The sequence below is a fragment of the Callithrix jacchus genome, chromosome 14 (genome assembly GCF_049354715.1).
Source record: "Callithrix jacchus isolate 240 chromosome 14, calJac240_pri, whole genome shotgun sequence".
Taxonomy (NCBI): domain Eukaryota; kingdom Metazoa; phylum Chordata; class Mammalia; order Primates; family Cebidae; genus Callithrix; species Callithrix jacchus.
Window position 1 is genome coordinate 24,545,102 of NC_133515.1, and position 22,015 is coordinate 24,567,116.

At 46.3% G+C, this 22,015-nt stretch overlaps 1 protein-coding gene across 3 annotated transcripts; it reads left to right on the plus strand.

Moving 5' to 3' along the window:
• The first annotated feature begins 1,193 nt into the window (after window positions 1–1,193).
• On the plus strand, window positions 1,194–17,311 carry IL1RN (interleukin 1 receptor antagonist). Of its 3 annotated transcripts, none has more exons than XM_035272004.3 (5): window positions 1,194–1,251; window positions 11,596–11,647; window positions 13,443–13,531; window positions 14,640–14,752; window positions 15,932–17,311. In XM_035272004.3, the coding sequence occupies exons 1-5, from the start codon at window positions 1,242–1,244 to the stop codon at window positions 16,145–16,147; spliced, it is 480 nt and encodes a 159-aa protein (XP_035127895.1). In that variant the 5' UTR covers window positions 1,194–1,241; the 3' UTR covers window positions 16,148–17,311. The 3 variants fall into 3 exon arrangements, with proteins under 3 accessions (XP_035127895.1, XP_035127896.1, XP_035127894.1); XM_035272005.3 differs by lacking the exon at window positions 1,194–1,251 and adding an exon at window positions 11,395–11,457; XM_035272003.2 differs by lacking the exon at window positions 1,194–1,251 and having other exon boundaries at window positions 11,505–11,647.
• The last annotated feature ends 4,704 nt before the right edge of the window (window positions 17,312–22,015 follow it).

Below are 22,015 nucleotides of genomic sequence, written 5' to 3' on the forward strand. Positions count from 1 at the left end.
GGCATTACCTGCAGCAAGGCCCCGTGTAAATGCATGTGATTTAGCGAGCATTTTATAGTCTGAGTATCATTCATCCTTCTGGTGAGCCCCAAGTCTAAGATAGGACAGGGAATGTCAGGTTCATTTTGCCGTTGTCAAAATGAGGCCTGGAGGGCAGAAGTGGTGTGCTCAGACACACAAAACTGGTTGGCTGCAGGCCTGGGACTAGATTCAGGACTTTGACCTACCCAGGGGTCTCTTGCCACTGCTGCCTGTCAACCTGGATGGTTTTAAGCATTTGTGAGTTGTCTGCTCCCTGATTGAAGAATGCAGAGACATGAAGCTACAACAGCATAGTTCTCAATGGCAAAAAGGAGGAGGGGTGTTCAGAACATCAGGTGCTTCTAGAGAAAGCAGGGAAAGAGTATCTGGCCTTGTGGACAATGTCACGGCAGAGGCCAGGTATAGGGCATGTGGGTAATTGGAAGCGGGGATGGACCCTGTTATTCCCTAAGCTATGGCTTACACATGGTGCTTAAAAAAACCACAAGGGTCTCCACCCAAGAACGTTTGCCCTTGCTGTTCCCTCCACCTGAAATAAACTTCCCCTGCCTTGACATTCCAATGTCACCCTCTCAGAGAGGGCTTCCCTGGCCACTTTCCCTAAAATAGCCACCCACTTCTAGGTCCCTCAAAAGCATATACTGTTTTGATTTTCCTTATAGCACATATGCCCTATGAGGTTATTTTATTTGGTAACTCATTTCTTGTCTGTTTCCCTCCGTTAGAGCACTGGGAACCTTGTCTGGCTTGTTCCCAATGCCTGAAAGAGTGTCTAGCACACAGGATTAAGCCGACACATACATTTGGAATGAATGTGTGTACACAAGCATGAGCTGGCAGTAGTCAAGGCTGGGGTAAGCATGAAGGCCCAGCTCAGTTCTCTACATGTGATCTCTCATTTTGCGCAGATAAGAACCAGTTTGGTTTCTGCTAGCCTGAGTCACCTTTCTGGAAACTGGGCCTGCTTGGCATCAGGTCAGCCATCAGCCGGCCCATCTCCTCTGGCTGGCCAGCCCTTTGTGAGTGTGTGGGAGGGGAGGCTGGGCTCCTCCTGAGGTGCTCTGGAAGGAGGAGCAGCTCCACCCTGGGAGGGGCTGTGGCCCAGGTGCTGCCTGGATGCTACTTTATGAGCAGCAGCTCAGTCTAGAGCCGGAGTCTGGAAGACCTCGGAAGACCTCGTGTCCTATCAGGCCCTCCCCATGGATTTAGGTAAGCTCCTTCCACTCGTATGTTTCCATCTGAGGAATGAGGGAGGAAAATGTCTCCCTCATTTTCCAAATGCTTTCAGGCTTTGATGAGCAAGCGTCCAGGAAAATGTCAGGTGCCTGGAGCTCCAGGCCTCTCTGGGGCACCTGGGCACAGGGAGGCGTCCATGGGAATGATGCCTGAGACAGGGGCTGCAAGCCTAGTGCCTGCTGGGCCAGCAGGTGAACAGAAGTAAACAGAGTGGTGTAACTGCCGTGACAAAAGTCATGGAGTCCTCGGAGTCTGTGAGTCATTTTCCACTGTTGTAGAATAGGGACATTGGTGAAACAGCTCTGTTCAATTAAGGAAAGAACAGTGTGAGCTCAATGAGAAATATGAATAGAATATGGCAGTAAGCCACAACGTCTGAGAGTTGATTGATAGGGAAGGGTGGGGAGTGTGGAGAATTAAGGGCTTGGCACTCGTCAGTTCCACCAGATGGTTGTCACCAGAGAATGCAGGCCTAGGTGGCCAGAACTTCTCACTTTTCCAGAAGAGTCAGAAATTCTGATTTCATTATGTATAGTATTCTGACTAAATAAAACAATTAAACAAGCAGATAAAATATTTAATCTATAAGCTTCCAGTTTGCAACCTCTGGTTAGGATCTGTGTGGGGCAAAGAAACAAATTCTCAGGATCATTGGTCTGTAGACTCTAATTTTAAATTTCTAATTTAAAATTGGCCCCTGAGGCCAGCCACAGTGGCTCACGCCTGTAATCCCAACACTTTGGGAGGCTGAGGTGAGTGGATCACTTGAGGTCAGGAGTTCAAGACCAGCCTGGCCAACATGGTGACACCTTGTCCCTATTAAAAACATAAAAATTGGCTGTGTGTGGTGGTGCACACCTGTAATCCCAGCTACTTGGGTGACTAAGACAGGAGAATTGCTGGAACCTGGGAGGCGGAGGTTGCAGTGTACTAAGATCGTGCCACTACACTCCAGTCTGTGCAACAAAGTGAGACTCTGTCTCAAAAAAAAAGTTCCCTAATGAGCAAACCATTTTCCTTCTGGATCTTACTCTCCTTATTCCCCTTTCTGGGTGTTAAGAAGAGGTCTAGAGGAAGCTGGAAAACTCTTAGCTTGTAGTAAGCACAATGGAAATGTTAGCTCTTAATGTGTCTTCACAGACATTCCATTGTGCTTACTACAAGCTAGGTGTCATGCTGAACTCTTTACATGGTTTATCCCATGAAACACTCTGTGGGGAAGAACTATTATTGCTCACATTTTCAGAAGAGGAAATGGATATAGAGAGATTAGGCCATTTGCCCAAGACCAGACAGCTAGTAGAAGAGGAGGAGGTGGGTTGACTGCAGACAGTCTGTCTTCAAACCACTACACTATGATATGGAGGCACAGAGACTGAATGAAATCATGGAGTGGGGAACTGCTTTGTCAACTGCAAGCAGTTATTCGGGGGGCATCAGATCCTTCCCTGTCCCCCAGTGGGTACAATGGCCCATGGTGGGTTGTGCTACAGTGTTAGCCCATGGTCTTACATGTTTTACAAATATATAAAGTAGGATGCTGGAACCACTCTTAGAACCAGATAGTGATATATTGTGAAGAAATAAATCCCTATGCTTAAAAATGGTTCATCCCAAAATATTTTGAACTGACACACAATAGGTGCTAAATAAGTGTGTGTGAACTTGAATTAGACTGAATTTGGGAAACAAGTACAAGTGAGCTTAGTGAAGACACCATGTTCCCTGGACAGAGGAACCATGTTCTCCATCTAAGGCCAGAAGTATGGGAGGTACGAACGTTTGCCAAGCACAGAACAGGGTACCAAGAAGAGAAAAGTTAGGGGGATGCATACACTGACTAGAACCTGGAAGGGTGAGAACAGAGGGCAAAAGATGGAGCCATGCACATACACTTTGTGTTACCTTGGACTAGCCATTCATTTCTCTTGACCTCTGCTTTCTCTCTACACAATGGAGTCCCACCACTCAGCTTACAGCTGACTTATATGAAGAAGGAAGTGAAGGAGAAGGGGAAGGTGAAGACAATGCTGATTAAAAGGGTAAATCCTTTTTAGGATCCAAGTTTGAAAGCAATTTTAGGCTACTAGATATGAACAATATCTTGATTATGTAAAAAATTAAGGATGAATGGTTTAATTAAAAATTAGCTTGATCAGAATGAAAATGATTGATTACTATTATATCTACTATGGTCTATTTTCCTGAGTGGCAGGCTCACTAAGGTTTTTGAATACTCCTGTGTGGTTGCTCTATGTATGCATATATGTATGTATATATGTATGTATGCATGTATGTATCTATCTATCTATCTGTTGTCTAATAAAATGGATCACATCTCTGCTAATAAAAACAGACTACAAACACCGCACCGCTGGGTGCGGTGGCTCATGCATGTAATCCTATCACTTTGGGAGGTCAAGGCAGGCAGATCACATGAGGTTGGGAGTTCGAGACCAGCCTGACCAACATGGAGAAACCCCATCTCTACTAAAAATGCAAAATTAACCAGGTGTGGTGGTGCACACCTGTGATGTCAGCTACTCAGGAGGCTGAGGCAGGAGAATTGTTTCAACCAGAGGTGGAGTTGTGGTGAGATGAGTTTGTACCACTGCACTCTAGCTTGGACAACAAGAGTGAAACTCCATCTCAATAAATAAATAAATAAATAGATGCAAACAGACTACATGGGCAGGGTACAATTATAATTAACTGGATAGCAGCAGCAGCCACCAGAGGTGCCAGTGCCCTTTAAGGGTCACAATTTAGAATAATCCAATTATCTCAGTTTTTCAGAGACTGAAGGGTTTGCCAAGGCGTAGAACTTTCAGTAATAAAGTCAAGAAAATCCTGGACACATCAAGATAATTGGTCACTGTCCATAACCAGGTAAAGAGCTTTACCTGTAACCTATGTGAGGGTTTAGAATCATTTCTTTCCTTATTACCAAAAATCCTCCTTCAATTTTCAAGCAATTATGAACTAAATAGTTACTCTATGAGATGTGAGTTCAGCCCAAAAGAAATACCATAGGAACAAATATAATTCTTGCTTCTGTTTATTGCTTCTCAATATAAACCATGCAATGAAGCATAGAGAAAAAAAGTCAGTGGCCTCTTCAGCAGGATTGCAGTGTGGGAAGAAATAACAAAACTGGGCCTGGCCAGGATCTGGGGCAAGTGAGTTAATCTTTCTGAGCCTTGAGTTTTTCTTCTTCTTCATTTTTTATTTTTGCAAAGTGAAAGTAAGTTTATTTAGAAAGTAAAGGAATAAGAGAGTGACCAGGCTGGGTGCGGTGGCTCATGCCTGTAATCCCAGCACTTTGGGAGGCCAAGGTGGGTGGATCACGAGGTCAAGAGATCAAGACTATCCTGGCCAACATGGTGAAACCCCGTCTCTACTAAAAATACAAAAAAATTAGCTGGGCATGGTGGCACACACCTGTAGTCCCAGCTACTCGGGAGGCTGAGGCAGGAGAATTGCTTGAACCTGGGAGGTGGAGGTTGCAGTGAGCTGAGGTCACGCCATTGCACTCCAGCCTGGCGCCTGGTGGTGGAGTGAGACTCTGTCTCAAAAAAAAAAGAGAGTGACCACTCCATAGACAGAGTAGCCTGAAACTTGAGTTCTTATATAAAGTGACTACGAATTTATACCTATTTTGAAAGTGGGTGTCAATATGTCTGTCCACTTTGCACAGCTGTTATGTGGGCACAGGGGATCTATGTGAAAGTGTAACACAGAGCCTACAACACAACAGGTAGGCAGTGCAGTTGTCCCCTTCCCCAAGGCATCTGTTCTTCTTCCTTTCCTCCTGCCTGCAGGGGTACTATAAAATTAATCATCAAAACCAAGAAGGCAAGAGCAAACAGGTACCTCTGAAAACTTTACAAGATAACTGCATAAGTAATGAGTTTCAGTGCAGGTCCATAGCTAACCCATAAACTGCTGGGGCAAAAATCGTCTTGGAAGGCTCTGAACCTCAGAAAGGATTTGCAGTAAGTTAACTCCCTAGATCTGAGAGAAGAGTAGATAACAGTTGGATTATACAGCATATCCTGATGCCCTTCATCATCCAGGAGAGCAGAGGTGGTCACTCTGATAGCAGCAAGCCTGGGGACTGCAGCTTGGTAGGTAGAGGTGCTCAGGGGGACAGATATCTCCAAACTAGACCTGCTGCCATAGGGAGCTTCTAGTAAGTTGCCTCATTTGGTCAAAATTGATTAGGCTACTTGACAGGGCTGGGTCAGTGGGGACTGACAAAAAGAAGACATCAGATTTTACCCTGGGGGTTTGTATTTCTTGAGCTTCTTTCTCTTCTTTGTACAAAAATATTTACCCATGACTCAGAAAGAGCAACTGGAGTCTTTGTAGCATTATCTTAGCAAAAATTTACAAAGTTCGGACAGCAATATTGCCCATATTGTATGGTGTGTGCTGTGACACTCAGGATTTAGATGTTGGCTGAAGCCATTTAATATGAGATGAAGCTCTTACAAGGCAGGGTGCACATCTGTCCACCCAAAGCTGGATGCCAACATTTTACAAATAAAGCTTGGGTGACACAAATGCAGCTCCAGGAGGCCCAGATGAAAATGTTTGTGTTGAGATTTGTTAAAGCTTCCCGACAAACTGGATTTGTCAGTAAGGATTGTTTTCTGCAAGGGGGATGGAAATTGTGGGGCGAGCTATTTGGGCTGAGAAGGAGGGAGATTGGAGCTGAGAAATGTGGAGGCAATTTCCCCTTAGAAGGACTGAATCTCCCTGCCTCTCTAGGGTGCTGCAGCCAGCAGGATCCAATTGTGTATATATGTCTTCCCAGCTCCCCATTTGGTGATTCCATGTCGTAGCTTGAAATTATCGATGGTGAGAGTATTAAGTCATGGAAATTGGCGAATGGAAACTTTGTTTGTAGATTCAATTGTTAAACATTTACCAGCACACCACTGCCCTGCCTTCAGGCTCAATGACCCCATCCAAGTTTACTCCATCTGTCCACTGTCTCCAACACAGTGGACAACACAGCTGACAACATTACCCTCTTCTTCAATTTTTTAAAAGATAAGTTTCCAGCTCACTGGGGTGGCATTAAAGGCCATTCCTTCTCTGGATCTCACCCAACTTTTCAAATAATTTTTCCTACCCTTACCTCTAAATGCCACTCAAACTCTAGCCATCCTGAATAATAAGACTTTTTTTTTTTTTTTTTTGAGACAGAGTTTTACTCTTTCATCCAAGCTGGAGTGCAATGGTGCAATCTCGGCTCACTGCAACCTCCATCCCCTGGGTTCAAGTGATCCTCCTGCCTCAGCCTCCAGAGTAGATGAGATTATAGGGGCATGCCACCGTGCCTGGCTAATTTTTGTATTTTTAGTAGAGATGAGGTTTCATCACTTTGGCCAGGCTGGTCTCGAACTCCTTACCTCAGCTGATCCGCCTAAGTGCTAGGATTAAAGGCATGAGCCATCTCACCTGGCCAATAAGACTTTTAAAAAGTAGATTATGTCAGATACCTCTGGCCTAGGTTATTTACAACCAACTCTCCTGCTGTGATTAACTAGAAAAGCTAGACAAAACATATTTCCAAAAGATCCCTTTGGAGGCAGCAGAGAATGGCCAAAGATGTGAGGAACTGCCTGAACCCAGTGAGATGGAGCCCAGCACTGGGACCCTTTACTCCTGGGGGCATTTACTGGTTTCAAAAATGTCAGCTGAGCTTTTGAGCATTCATGGAATTTGGTGGGGGAGATAAAATTTGTACCTTATATCCTACATACAATGAGGGTCCCTGATAATCCCCAGCCAGTTTGGAAATCTGTGTCAGCCTTCGCAAGTACGGAAGCCCACCTCTGAATGATCTCAAGTCCTGGTAGGGTAGAGGTTACCTGCCGTTGAAAGGCTCCTTTCCAGTGGGAGCAAAAGTGAACCATTTCAGGATGCAGATAACAATCACCCAGGGCCTTGAATGACTTCTACGGTGTTTAATATATAGTATTCAGCAGTCCATAAAACGGAATCAGGCACAATGCAAGATGGCCCATGTATTAGGGAGAAATAGGCTATAGAAGGAGAGCCAGCAGGGATTCAAATCATGGGCAGCCTTTAAAAAAGCTATGAAAATATGCGTAAAATTTTAAAACAAAAGATTGGCATTTTTGGCAGAGAACTAAAAACTATACAAAAAAGGAACCAAATTGAAATCCTAGAACTGAAAGATGCAATTAACCAACATTGAGAAATAGCCAACATCTACTGAACACTTCCCATGTGGACGGCTGTGCTAAACCTTTATAGGCATCAATACAAGATGTGTCTCCTTATAGCAGTGCAGTGTCCTTCCTAAGACATGAGCAGCCTGGTTTCTCTATCTCTCTACTTCACCAAAACCCCTTTACATGGGGCTTAGATCCTCCTGTTAGACACTACCTTACACAATAGTGTCTGGTAGCACAGTGCTCAGCACGTAGAAGGGACTAGATGCAATTGTGATGACCAGGAGCTCCCAGGAAAGCTGTGGGTGCTGATTGGGAAGACAGAGTCCTTTATGTGCTGTGGTCTTAAAGCTTCATCCAGGAGGCAGAATTGGGGCAATGAGGGGCTGAGGACCCAGAACTGAGAATAAGCTTAGTCAGAAATTTCCTGTGGGCAGAAATCATAAGGATGCCGACCGTTGGGTGAGATAAGACGGAACCAAGAGTGGACTTGTGGCCAGAAGCGTGAGGAGAGAGAGAGAGCTTCCCCTGTCCCTTTTCTTCCTCTCCTAAAGCCACATTGATCAACAGCCCCCTCCTTTGGAGTCAGAGCAGGCTTGAGACTGGACTGGGAAAGGAGGGTGAGTCAGGATACAGAGCAGGAAGGCTGGGAGTGCAGGGCAGGGGCAAGGGACTGGGGCATTGTGCCTGATCTCTCCCACTTTACTTGCGTAAAGAAGCATACGCAAAAGCCACTGTGTGAGTATTCCCCTAGTGCCAGGTCAGGGCATGATTCATCACGTGCAGCATTTCATTCAATCCTTATAGCAGCCAATGACGTGGCTTCTGTTATTAGCTCTATCAGATAATGAAACTGAGACCAAGACAGGCTCTGCACATTGTGGGGGGTGGCCCAGCTTGGAAATGACACAGGAGGATTCAGACCTAGACTCCATAACTCCTGCCCCAGGGACCACCCCTACCCTTACCCCCTACATATCGAGAAAGGACATGCTGGGACACTTCTCAGGACACAGTGGGGAAATGACAGAGAGCAGGGAGGTTCCAGGATCCCAGAGCGGCTTTTCTCCAGGAGAATACTCTGTCTCTGAATTCAGACTGGGGTCAGAGAAACATTTACCCAGGAGCCACGGTGTGGGTGGGACTTTTTACTTGAAACATTGGCTGAGGGCAGTGGCCAGGATGGATCTCTTCACCCTACCTTGGCAAACCACTTCTCTTCTGCAATCTGTAAGGACACTTTTGAGAGAAATATGGTTTTCCAATTCAGGAGGGCTGAAGAAAGACAAATAGGAGAGAACCTACCCCAGTCGGGTGCTGGCTATCTTCTCTTTCAGAGGGTGTGATGATAAAGTGGTACACTTGATTATTAACAAATGCTTCAGAAATGTTAAACCCTAATATTCAACACACTCTGGAAGTGGCAATAAGTGAACAGGTTCATATACATCACCTCCTGCAGCTAGTCCTCACAAAAACAAACAAACGAACCAACGAAATGTGTCCTTGGCTCTCAAAGGAAGACACTATTTCTTGAATGTGTTTCAAAAAGGATGGGTGACTCACCCAAGGTCACACAGCTTGTGAGGACAGTACAGGAATACAAACATGCCATTTTGCCTGTCAAACCCATCATCCAGGGAGGTGACACACTTTTTACAGAAATGTTCTATTTCCTCTGAAGGATAAGCTCTTCAAACTTTTGGGAAATTCATTCATAGCTTTCCTCCTTTGAAGGATTAACACTTTGGACACAAGGTGTCTGATTCTGATTAGTTGATTGAAAGACTTGTTGGTTGAAAGAAAGATTCTGATTTGTTGGTTGAAAATAAAGTCAGACTCATCAAAATCAACACTATAGTAGTAAATATTTTGACATTGTGTCTGTATTCCTGTACTGTCCTCCCAAGCTGTGACCTTAAGTGAGTTACTCATACTTTTTTTTTTTAAAGATGGCGTCTTACTCTGTCACCCAGACTGGAGTGCAGTGGCATGATCTTGGCTCACTGTAACCTCCACCTCCTGGGTTCAAGTGAGTCTCCTGCCTCAGCCTCCCAAGTAGCTGGGAATACAGGTGCACACTATCATACCTGGCTAATTTTTATATTTTTAGTAGAGATGGGGTTTCACCGTGTTGGCCAGGCTGGTCTTCAACTCCTGACCTCAGATGATCCACCCACCATGGCCGCCCAAAGTGCTGGGATTACCAGCGTGAGCCACCGCACTTAGCTTACCCATCCTTTTTGAAACACATTAGAGAAATAGTGTCTTCCTTTAATGCCAAGGAACCATTTCGTTGGTTCGTTTGTTTGTTTTTGTGAGGACTAGCTGCAGGAGGTGATGTACATGAACCTGTCCACTTATTTGGCACTTCCAGAGTGTGTTGAATATTAGGGTTTAACATTTCTGAAGCATTTGTTAATAATCAAGTGCGGGGGACTAGAGGTTAGAAGGCCTGGATTTCTCTGCATACCTTTGCCATCAGCAAGCTGTGTGACCTTGGACAGATCGCTTTTTTGTCTAAGTATTTGAGTCCTCTTGAAAACAATGCCAGGTTGGGACAAGATGATTGCCAAGTTCCTGTCCAGCTCTAAAACACTATAACCTGTTTCTGCACTGGCACTGTCGATCCCATAGATCATGCAGAAACTCTCCTCAACCTTTTCCTACATATAAAATAGCAGCATGCTTACCTTTTCCCTAAGTGTCTAGAATATTGTAAGGAAGGAACTGGACACGGTGGCTCACGCCTGTAATCCCAGAACTTTGGGAGGCCAAGGCAGATGGATCATGAGGTCAGGAGAGTTCAAGACCAGCCTGGCCAATATGGTGAAACCCAGTCTCTAATAAAAATACAGAAGATTAGCCGGGTGTGGTGGCATGTGCCTGTAGTTCCAGCTACTCGGGAGGCTGAGGCAGGAGAATTGCTTGAACCTGGGAGGCGGAGGTTGCAGTGAGCCAAGATGGCACCACTGCACTCCAGCCTGGGTGATAGAGCAAGACTCCGTCTCAAAAACAAAAAATCGTAAGGAAGGAAGTTAATGTGTGTCAGGGCCCACTACAGACCAGAAGTGCTCTTCTTCCTCCCTATACCTAGTTCTTCTCTCTCTCCCTCTCTCTATTCCTTCCTTCCTTCCATGTGTGAAGAAGACATGATCACCCTCATTCTGAGAGTGAAGAGAGAGAGACCCAACTAATGAAATCACTTGTTTTAGATCACATGGGTGGCACATGGCAAGTGGCAGAAGTTGAATTTAGACCCATTCCTGTCCAAGGGCTGAGGTTATGCCATAGCCCCGACCATAACTTTAAAGATGTAAGATAATGGGAAAAGAGTTGGTTTCAAAGCACTTCTCAGGAAGGACTCACTTTACAGCAGGGGTCAGCAGACTCAGGCCAAATTTGGTCCATCCTCTGCTTTTGCAAATAAAGTCGTATTGGAACACAGCTAGGCTTATTGATTTATGCATTGCCAATGTCCTTTTGTGAAACAGGAAGCTGAGCTGACTGATTGTGACCCACAAAACCTAAAATATTTACTATCTCATCCTTTACAGAATGTTTGCCAATCTATGGTCCAAGGTCCAAGGCTGTCCATCCTTCAAAGAACACAAAGTAACACGAGACTGCCCCGTGTGCAGGGATCCCTACCACTTTATTATGAAAAAGGGACCTTTCTGCGCAAATCTGTTTTTTAAAAAGTCAACAAACAGACTCTGGGTACCTGTCAGGCACAGTAGGGGGTCTGTTTTCATTGTGCTCTTCTTCCCAGGAACTCAATGAAGGGGAAATAGAAATCTCAATTTTGGGGAAATTGCACAGGGGAAAAAGGGGAGGGAATCAGTTACAACACTCCATTGCGACACTTAGCGGGGTTGAAAGTGACAACAGCAGGGTTTCTCTTTTTGGAAATTTGAGGAGGGTATTTCCGCTTCTCAGAGTACGACAGGGTGGCAGTCGCCTAGCTTGGGTGAGTGACTATTTCTTTATAAACCACAACTCTGGGCCCACAATGGCAGTCCACTGCCCTGCTGCAGTCACAGAATGGAAATCTGCAGGGGCCTCCGCAGTCACCTAATCCCTCTCCTCCTCTTCCTGTTCCATTCAGAAACAGTCAGCCACCCCTGTGGGAAAAGACCCTGCAAGATGCAAGCCTTCAGGTAAGGCTACCCTGAGGAGGAGGAAGTGAGGGTGGATCAGCTGGAGACTGGAAATACATCAGAGCTGTCTGGGGCTGCCAGGCCCTGCAGGGCCTGAGAACTGAATTTGGGCTGGAGGGGATGCCCATTATTCAAGAAAAAGGCTGTTGCATGCATGGGCTTCAGGGCTTGTATTTCAAAATATCCCGGATGTAGATATTACAACCAGAGGGCTGGCTTACTTTCCCAGAGACTCAGCAACTCAATTAGTAATAAATGCATGCCAAGGAGTGAGGCTGGGATTTAGGCCTGGCTGAATGTGCTGCCAGAGAAGCAGAGAGAAGCACCAGGGACAGGGCACAACCCAAAGGCCCAGACTGATGTGAGCAATGCCTGTCTGCACTGACATGTTGGAAGGTCCCACTCTCCAGGGGCCTTGATTTTCCCATCTGTGAAATGAGATTCACAATAACTCCCTGTGTGCCTTACAGGGTTGTTGTGAAAATTAGGTGCATAGATAATAGCATAACTGTATTCTGTGCATTGTAAAGATCCTGAAAACCACTGTGATTTGAAAATGGAATTGGGGCTTTGTGAGATCATCACTATTGTAAAGAGGTGATGCTAATAGAAATGACAGGGCTGTTATGTGTGTCCTCTGCCATGTGACATTCCAACAGTGAAATCATATTGGGCTGACTTTTCCCCTCTTTTGATTTTTATGTTTGTCTGGGCTGAGGCTGCAGGTTAGGCTCTATGGGTGTGTGAGTGACAGGCCTCTCCCTTCCACACATGGGTACTGTCTGCTTCCCCGGATTGCCTCTGCCAGCTCTGATCAGCTAGAAGCTCCAAGAGATCCCCTTGGAGGCCCCAGGAGGCAGTGTTTAATCCTTCCAGACTCAGGCTAAATCTAGAAACTAGGATAATCACAAACGGGCCAATGCTCACATATGCAAAGCACTTTGGTTTGCTCAGCCACCCCTCAACCAGTGCGTGGGCTCTTCAGAGCCAATTGATGAGGTGGGTGCAGTTAGCCACACTTCACAGGTGAGACGATGAGGTGCAGGTCTCAGGTCATACTGGCTGGGGCTCTGTTTACTACATCTCACAGGTTTGAGCCCTGCTCTCAACCAGAGAGGCCCTTTACCAAGAAGAAAGGATTGGGACCCAGAACCAGGTCACTGGCTGAGCTAGAGAGGAAGCTGGCTTGTTCCCAAGGGCAGCTGCCCCTACAGGACCCCGAGCAGATTACCAGCTAATGGAGGAAAGGGACAGACCCTCCTGGTCCAAGACTCAGAGCGAGTTAGCTGCAAGGTGCTCTGTCTCTGGAAACTTCTAACTAGGTGCTGAGGTAGCCACTAGTCTCAGGTGGCTATTTAAATTTACTCTGAAATGAGTGAAAATAGAAGAAAATTTAAAATCCAGATCCTTGATCACACTATCCATATCAAGAGCGCAATAGCCACACGTGGCTAGTGGCCACCCTATTGGGCAGTGCAGCTATAGAACATTTTGCATCCCAGAAAGTTTCTTTGGAAGTTGCTGCTCTACAGCATGCTTTGTTGAAACAGAAGTGCCTGCCCTGGGAATCTAAGATGGGAAGTAAGTGAGGAGGGGAGTCGAATACATGTCCACTGCTTACCAGCTGAGAGGGTTGGGTCTTCTCATCTATGCATGCCATGGGTATACTAAAATACCATACCCCTGGAAGAGTTAGATGCAAATTTGACAAGTTCTGGGGGACACAGGAAGGTGCTAAGTGCAAGGCTAGGCACATGGTGGCTGTGCACTGCAGTGGAGTCCTGTGCCTTTTCAGAATCTGGGATATTAACCAGAAGACCTTCTACCTGAGGAACAACCAACTAGTTGCTGGATACCTGCAAGGACCCAATGTCTATTTAGAAGGTGAGTGGTTGCCAGGAAAGCCAATGGGTGTGGTCATCGGGTCACCTTGCCCCTCGGTCTGCAGCAGCATGGCCTGCCAGCACAAACCCTGGGTGCAACGTCCTAATCCTTGCTGGGTCTTTGTACTCAAGTTTGAAGCTGGGAGGGCCTGGCCACTAATGGGCATATATGAGGGCAGCCTGAAGAGGACATGGAGAGGTAGAGTCTAGGTCAGGGGTCAATGCCTATAGGCACAGTGGTCCCAGGACCACAGCTGGGAAGGGCAAATACCAGAAGGCAAGGTTGACCCTTTCCTTCCTCTGGTGCCTATGAAAGCTTCCATGTTCCTATGTTGTTCAAACACTAACCCAATCCCAAATTAATCCACCATGTATAAGGCTGGACTATGTCTCTTATTCCTGGGTACCATACTCTGCCATATTCTGGTTTATACTTTAAACAAGCTGGATGAACTTTGAGAAGCTTCACCCACTCTGTTCCTCAGCTTTCCCTTTAGTGTGATGATGCCAGTGGGACAACAGGATGTGCGATTCTTTTAGCTCCAGCCTTCTAGGATGTTTTCACTCCCTTTTTTGGTGTTGTAGGAAGGCATTACCTCCACCTGCCCACCTTCCCTCTTACCTTGTTCTGCCTCCCCTGCCTCACTCTGAAAATGATACCTGTCTTGGTAGTTCTCCTAATGAACACACTGAAGCATGGGGAGGCTGAGATTTTTATTGCTACATGAGAGCAGGGAGGCCTCTTAGGGAAAGAGGAGGTTCAGAGACCCCCAGGCTCCTGTGGAGCCTCACTCATGGCCTTGTGCCATTTACTCTGCCCCTGACAGCACACCTATTGACCTGGAGCACAGATATCCTGGGGAAAGTGAGGGAAGGATGGAAATCACATGGAACAAATTCTAGGAGTCTCAGGCCTCTAGAAGTAACTGGATAGTGTGCTTGGTTTAATCTTCTGTTTAGACGCAGACCAGGAAAATGAGGGCTCTCTACCCTTCTAACCTTGGGATTTTAGTTTTGGGGGAACAGGGGAGACAGAAAGACACCCAGGGTCTCTTCACTATTGCTGCCTCCTCTTCTGTTAACCCCACCCTCCCTCTGTTCTTCCTCAGAAAAGATAGATGTGGTACACATTGAGCCTCATTCTCTGTTCTTGGGAATCCATGGAGGGAAGATGTGCCTGTCCTGTGTCAAGACTGGTGATGAGACCAGACTCCAGCTGGAGGTAAAAACCTGTTTTGGATATCAAATCACCCCAAAACACAGTGGCTTAAAACAACCACAATTTGTTCTTATGATTCTATGGGTTGACCAGGATTAGCTGGGTAGTTCTGTTCCAAGTGGTGGAACATGCTGTGGTCACTTTGGCAGCTGCATTCAGCAGAGAGCTTGGCTTGCACTGAGCATTGAAAATGGTCTCTCATTCTCCATGATTTTTTTCCATGTGATCTCTCAGTGTTCAAGAGTCACCTTGGGCTTCCTTATAGCATGGCGGCTGACTTCCAAAAAGGATTATTCCAAAAAGACAAGCCTCAATGTGCAGGCGCTTATTAAACTTCTGCTTGCATCATCCTATTGGCCAAACCAGTCATGTGGCTAAGTCTAGACCCTTGTGAGAGGGACTACATAAGTGTGCCACACCAGGTGGCACGGTCACTGGGAGCCACCACTGTAATGGTCTACCACAGGACCTGAATCTCCGTGCTTCTCCCTTGCTCAAGGGCCCCTAACCCACTTGGACCTGCCCTCTTTTAGCAAAGCCCATCCTCAGGACCTTTCTCTTCCAATCACATTGATTAGTTGGTGCCCCACCCAGGGACCTGTGCTCCTTGATCTCATGTTGTGTTAATGGGTTTAAATATAACATAACATCAATCCCTGGGAAAAGATGGCTTTGTCCAGGGGTTCGCTGGATGCAATTTTAACCTCAACGTGAGTGGCCATACTGTGGCACTGTCACATTCCTTGCCAGTAGACAGGAAACCTGTTGTGGAGGGTGACTGCCTGTTTTGTGAGGAGAGGGGATGGCTAGGACATTGCATGTAAGACACCACCATCCCGTCTCCTCAGAGGCTCAAACCCTGGCAGAACACCAACTCTCCAGGCCTTGGCTTCTGCTGACGGTGCTGTGTATTTACCAGACTTACTGCTCTGAGGCCAGAGTGGCTAGATTTCCCAAGTCAAGGTGTGACAGTGGGACAGCCTCTTTGTGTCTTTGCTGTCCTGAGACACTTGGGCCTCAGGGTCCCACAAAATGGCAGACAGGAGCATCTGGGGGCTTTTAGGGTACAGCCTTTCCCCAGTACTAACTCTGGGCTGTCCAGAGGGCCGTGTCGTGGTATGGGTGGAGAGGGAGGAAGCACAGGACTTCCTAGGTCTCACCTGCTCATTGTTTGATTTCCAGGCAGTTGACATCACTGACCTGAGCAAGAACAAAAAGCAGGACGAGCGTTTCACCTTCATCCGCTCAGACAGCGGCCCCACGACCAGTTTCGAGTCTGCTGCCTGCCGGGGCTGGTTCCTCTGCACGGCGATGGATGCCGACCAGCCCGTCAGCCTCACCAATACGCCCAACAAGGGCATCATGGTCACCAAATTCTACTTCCAGGAGGATGAGTAGTACTGCCCAGACCTGCCTGTTCCCATCCTAGCATGGCAAGGACTGCAGGAACTGCCAGTTCCCCTGCCCCAGGGTTCCTGGCTGAGGGGACACTGAGGAGCAGCCATTGCAGGGTAGACCCTGAGAAGGAGGCACCAGAGTTCAGTCGCAGGACTCTGCCTCCAGCCTCTTCAACTGACCAACCTCCATGCTGCTTCCAGAATAGTCTTTCCAAAGTGTGAATCGGAGCACAGCAGCCCCTGCGCAAAGCCCTTCCATGTCACCTCTGTGTTCAGGATCAAACCCCAACCACCCGCCCAGCCTGGACTCCCTCTGCTCTCCTCTCCCCACCGCCTCCTCCTCCCTCAATCCACATACCCATGCCCCAGATCCATCAGGCCACTTGCTGACCCCCCACCCAATGGCTCCAACACCCTGTTTTACAAACAAATGCCAGTCCATGAGGAAGGTTTTTTAAAGGTTTGTGGAAAATGAAAATTAAGAATTTCATGATTTTTTTAAGTCCATGTAAGGAGAGCCCTTCATTTGGAGACGATGTTCTTTCTGGGAGAGGCTGAGAGCTTAAAATATTCCTGCATATGTGAAATGATGGTAAAAGTAGATGATAGCTTTTCCCTTTTATTCATCTTTTTGTAATGTACAAACTTGTAAAAATTATGTGTTACGGAACCATGTTGGCGCCATATATATGTATTTTTTTGCCCTTTAAAACACTTCCATTATCTGGACTCCTCTGTCCAGGCGCTGCTGCCCAGGCTCCGAGCTCCATCTCCACTCCAGATTTTTTGCAGTTGCCCACAGTACTTTACCTCCTATCAACTCCAAAGGCTCTGAGCAAATGTGGCTCCTGGGAGTTCTTTCCTCCTCTGCTGGAAAGAACAAGTTGCTCCTTGACATTGAAGAGCTTCTGGCACTTCGAGACTTGTATGAAAGAGGGCTGTGGCTCTGCCTGTCTTCCTCACTAGGCTGGGAGCTCTACAGAGCCGGGAGCATGACTTGTATGTGTCTCAGTTCCCTGCAGGGCCGAGTACCTAGCCTCGCTCTTGGCAGGTACTCAGCGAATTAGTGCTGTATATGCGAATGAGTGCTGTATATGTTAGGTGCAAAGTTTCCTACTCCCTGTGACTTCAGCTCTGTTTTACAATAAAACCTTGGAAATGCCTATATTGTTGACTATGTCCTTGGCCTTGACAGGCTTGGGGTATAGAGTGCTGGGGAAATTGAAAGACCAACGTGTCTTTCTCACCTCAGAGGCTGAGGCCTTCTTCTCTGAAAGTTCTTTCCTTCCTTTAGTCTCACTCTCCCTGGATAACATGAGAGCAAATCTCCCTGCAAAAAAGATGTGGAGCAGCATTGTTCACAATAGCCTCTACTGGAGACAACCCAAGCACCCATAACAGAAGAATGAATTCGTATATCACATATCTGCACACAACACAATGCTCCTTGCAGGAAAAAAATGAATGAATTACAGCCAGCTGCACCTCACAAGACAGATGAATCTTACAAACATGATGTGGGTACGAGAATCACAAAAGCATGCAGAGTATGATTCCATTTCTATAAGGTTCAAAACAGGCAACATGGAGCTGTCGTGTGGAGGGCTGTGGAAACAGGTGACGCAGAGGGAAGTAAGGTTTTGCTCTCTCTGAAGGCCTGGTGAAGCTTGGCCCCCGGGAGACAGAGTGGCAGGCAGGAGCACCTGGAGGCTTTTACGGTCCAGACAACATTCTATTTCTTGGCATAGATGTAGTTAGGCAGTTTTTTGTATGTATATTTTATTTCACAATATCTGGGAAATAAAAAGACTTGCCCTCCCCCTTGTCAATCAGGGTGTAAGGAAAGGAGCATCTGGAAGATTATGAGATTAGTGAGTGGAATATTGAATTTGGCCCCACCCTGCCATCTTAACTGTTATTATGATAATACTCTTATCCCACCCGCCATTGTAACTAACTTATGGTAATGTATACTCCTTGCCCCTACCCCCACCACTGTAACTGATCTTACTCTGTAACTTTCCACTTCCCACCCCAAGGCTATAAAACAAACTCCTATCCCAGTGCCCTTTGCTAATGCCCTTTCAGCCTTAGCCCACCTGTACCCAGGTGAATAAACAGCCATGTTGCTCACACAAAAAAAAAAATAATGCACTCCCATAGGTGGGAGCGCAATACCGAGAGTGACCACTTATCAAACATACCTTAGTGAACAGTCAGGCAAGTGAGGAGTGTGGTCCTTTTTCCTGCCCAGGTTATTTATTTTGGATTCTGGGCTTGGTCTTCGGAGTCCAAGAGGCAGGCCTTGGTGGGGCCATGTACATGTTGTCTGATTTTGGCTAAGTCACCACATTTTTGGGAGCCTGTTCCTCACTTGTTCAAGGGGACTGTTGACTTGAATGGGGACTTTCCAAACAGAGCTACTTGGACCCTTCTCTCTGAGGGCTCTGGAAATGGGAAACCCTACAGAGGCTAAATGGAATAGGATTCATCCCTTGAGTCCTGTTCCCAACAGAGCCCTCTGCTTTTCTCTTCTTTACAACCTGTACTTCCTATGGGACTTTGGTTGAAAAGGAGACTTCATTGCTAAAAGGAAACTAAGCTAAGCAGGCTAAAGGGAAACGAACTGGAGAAAATGTTTAAGGTCTTCTCTAGATCAGCTGATGAGGTCACCCAACATCTCTGAGCTTTCTCCTCCTTGTGTATAAAAAATGGGAGTAGCCCACTGGGCACGGTGGCTCACTCCTGTAATCTCGGTACTTTGGGAGGCTGAGTCAGGTAGATCACCTGAGGTTAGGAGTTTGAGACCAGCCTGGCCAATATTGCAAACTCCTGTCTGTACTAAAAATACAAAAATTAGCTGGGCATGGTGGCCTGCACCTGTAGTCCCAGCTACTTGGGAGGCTGAGGCCGGAGAATCACTTGAACCCAGGAGGCGGAGGTTGCAGTGAGCTGAGTGTGCACCACTGCACTCCAGCCTGGGTGACAGAGTGAGACTCCATCTCAAAAAAAAAAAAGGGTGTAGCCACACCTGCCCCACGTGGACAATAAATACAGGGATGGAATGTAATGACATACTTCAAGTGCTGTGTGAGTGATAAAAGGGCGTGGGTGGTTGGTATATTTTTAATCCTGGTAAAAGGAGGAGGTTCAAGGCGGAAAACTCATCAAGGCTTAATGACCACAACAGCAGCTAACATTTGTGAGGCTCTATATGCAGCCTCCCTTCATGTTACAGAAGGTAAACCAGAGGCTAAGACTCTTTATGCAAACTAGGTCAAGGAGCAAGCTACCGGTTAGAAATAGGCAAGGCAGCAAAACAGTCACATGGGTGAGCTCTGGGACTCTGCAGTCACACTCTGTCTTTCCTGTGTGCAATGTGTGCTCATAAGCAAGCTAGTCAACACCTCGGAGCTTTAGTTTTCTCATCACAAAATACAAATAATAGAGAATGCTGAGTTATTGCAAAGTTACTTAATCTTTGCAATAGTTTTCTGTGATGAGTAGCATATATTATTATTATTAGTCCTAAAAGAGTCAGTGCTCAAAGGGATCTGCTTGAGAGCCTCATTTGTCCAAGTGTGGTTCATGCATCAGCAGCATCACCATGCTTCTAGAGTTAAAGCGCAAATTCTCAGATCTCAGGCTTGACTTACTGATTTAGGGTCATCATCTTAACCAGACCTCCCAGGCACGTTAAATTTGAGAAGCACGGTGTTAAAATGCATCAGTCACACAGTGCATGACCTCTAGCATATGCACTAGCATAAAGGAGTTCTCCTAACTGTAAACCTAGCCCATGTCCCAACTCTCTATCCCACTAGCCCATTGAGGACACCAAAAACTGCCTTCTTAACACTTCCTAGCAGGCCATGGGGTCTCATACCTGTAATCCCAGCACTCTGGTAGGCTGAAGTGGGCAGAGTAGTTGAGGCCAGGAGTTCAAGACCAGCCTGACCAACATGGCAAAACCCTGTCTCTGCTGAAAATGCAAAAAAATTAGCTGGGCATGGTGGTACACACCTGTAATCATCACTACTTTAGAGGCTGAGGCATAAGAATCACTCAGACCTGGGAGGTGACAGTTGTGGTGAGCCAAGATCATGCCACACTGCACCCAGCCTGGGTGACAGGGTGACACCCTATCTCAAACAAATAGAAAAACCACACTTTTTAACTTTCATTTTAAGTATTCCGTAAAATATTCCTAAGAAGGAAAACTTTAAACTACCATGATGCTGCTAGAATGTCAGCTCAACCCATGCAGGTGTTTTTGCCTGCTTTCTTCTACAGTGCATCTCAAGTGCCAAGGCTGATGCTTGCAATATACTGGGTGCGCAGCGAATATTTGCTAAACAAATGACTTAGCCACTGATGTATCAATAGGGACTAATTTACTAGACTGGCCAGCAAATTTGAGAAGACTGGGGACTCGGAATTTTTTGAAGGAAGGCTAGAAGAGGGGAAAGGCCCAGAGTGAAGGATTTTCCAGAGATTTGGGGGTTAAGGAAAAAGATATGACCACGAGGTGGCAGTAGCACACACAGGCTTTCTGAGTAATGCTTCAACAGGTTTGCACTGGAGAAGGTCCTTCACAACAGGAGTCCATCAAGGAGGTTATAGCGTGGAGATGAGGTCCTTACTCCGAAGGGAAGAAGAGAACTCCCAGGAAAGAAGAGAATTGGAAAGGTGGCTTACATGGCCAGAAATCACCCAGCAGCATGGCAGGGAATCTGTGGATCAGAGAGCTCCTGTGGGCTGCAGTGGCTTGGGGCCCTTCTGGCTTGGGGCTTATCCTTGGCCAGCAGATATTGGGTATACTTTCATGAAGTATGCAGAGCAGGAAGGTTCTAAATGGCTTAAAATAGGCTTGTTTAGGCTATGTGTAAAACAAATGGATGTGCAGGCATTTGAGTTTGGCTTGGTGGGGTATTTCAGGTCTAGTCTCAGGCTGCAGTGAAGAAATTAATAATCAAGGGGCCAGCACACAGAGGCCATCTTTGGCTCATTTATACAGCACAAGGCAGGGGCCGTGGATTAGGAAAGCCAGGCCTGGGTTCATGTTTAAGTGAGGCTTTTGTTCAATTAGGAGGCAGTGCCCAGGTGACCAGGAGGTGGAGTGGCTGAGATGGGAGAGAAAAGCACAGAGAGGGAAGACAAGCAAGGCTTAAGAGGAATGTGGCTTCTTCTGTCACTTCTGGGCCTGACCAACTAGAACACTACAGAATCAAGGACAATTACTTGAAAATTCAAGGCTGAATTCAAGTCTTCCATAGTTGAGTCAGTTTTCCTATAAAGTTGTTGGGAGGCCCTATGTCAAGGGAACTCCCCTCCCTAAAGCCTCAAGTTTTATAAAACGATGGAATTGAACTAGATATGTGTCCTCATTAGGCTGATTTCAGGAGATTTTTTTTTTAAAATGCCTGACCTCTTCCATCCAGAGATTCTGATTGACTTGATCTGGGGGCAGGACAAAGACATTGGCTGAGACCTTCTGGACCACATGGCTACTGAGTCAGGGACCCTGAGGTCAAGGCCTCCCAGCTCTCCTGCCTGGCCGTGGCAGTGTCTGTCAATACAAAGGATGGAGACGGTCTTTAATTTCAGAGAAAGGCTGGTTACTGCATCAGCCATACATTTTGACTATATGTTAATTTGGGTTAAAGGTAGAAGATTTTCTATTTTTCTCAATTACAGGCTGGCTAAAACACATTTCTTTCTTTCTCTTTCTCTCTTTCTTTCTTTCCTTCTTTCCTTCCTTCCTTCTCTTTCTTTCTCTTTTCTTTCTTTCTTTCTTTCTTTCTTTCTTTCTTTGTTTCTTTCTTTCTTTCTTTCTTTCTTTCTTTCTTTCTTTCTTTCTTTCTCTTTC

Coding starts and splice junctions, on each gene's coding strand:
- IL1RN (XM_035272003.2), top strand. CDS start 11,532: ATGGAAATCTGCAGGGGCCTCCGCAGTCACCTAATCCCTCTCCTCCTC. Junction 13,532..14,639: donor ACCCAATGTCTATTTAGAAG/GTGAGTGGTTGC, acceptor GTTCTTCCTCAG/AAAAGATAGATGTGGTACAC. Junction 14,753..15,931: donor AGACCAGACTCCAGCTGGAG/GTAAAAACCTGT, acceptor TTTGATTTCCAG/GCAGTTGACATCACTGACCT.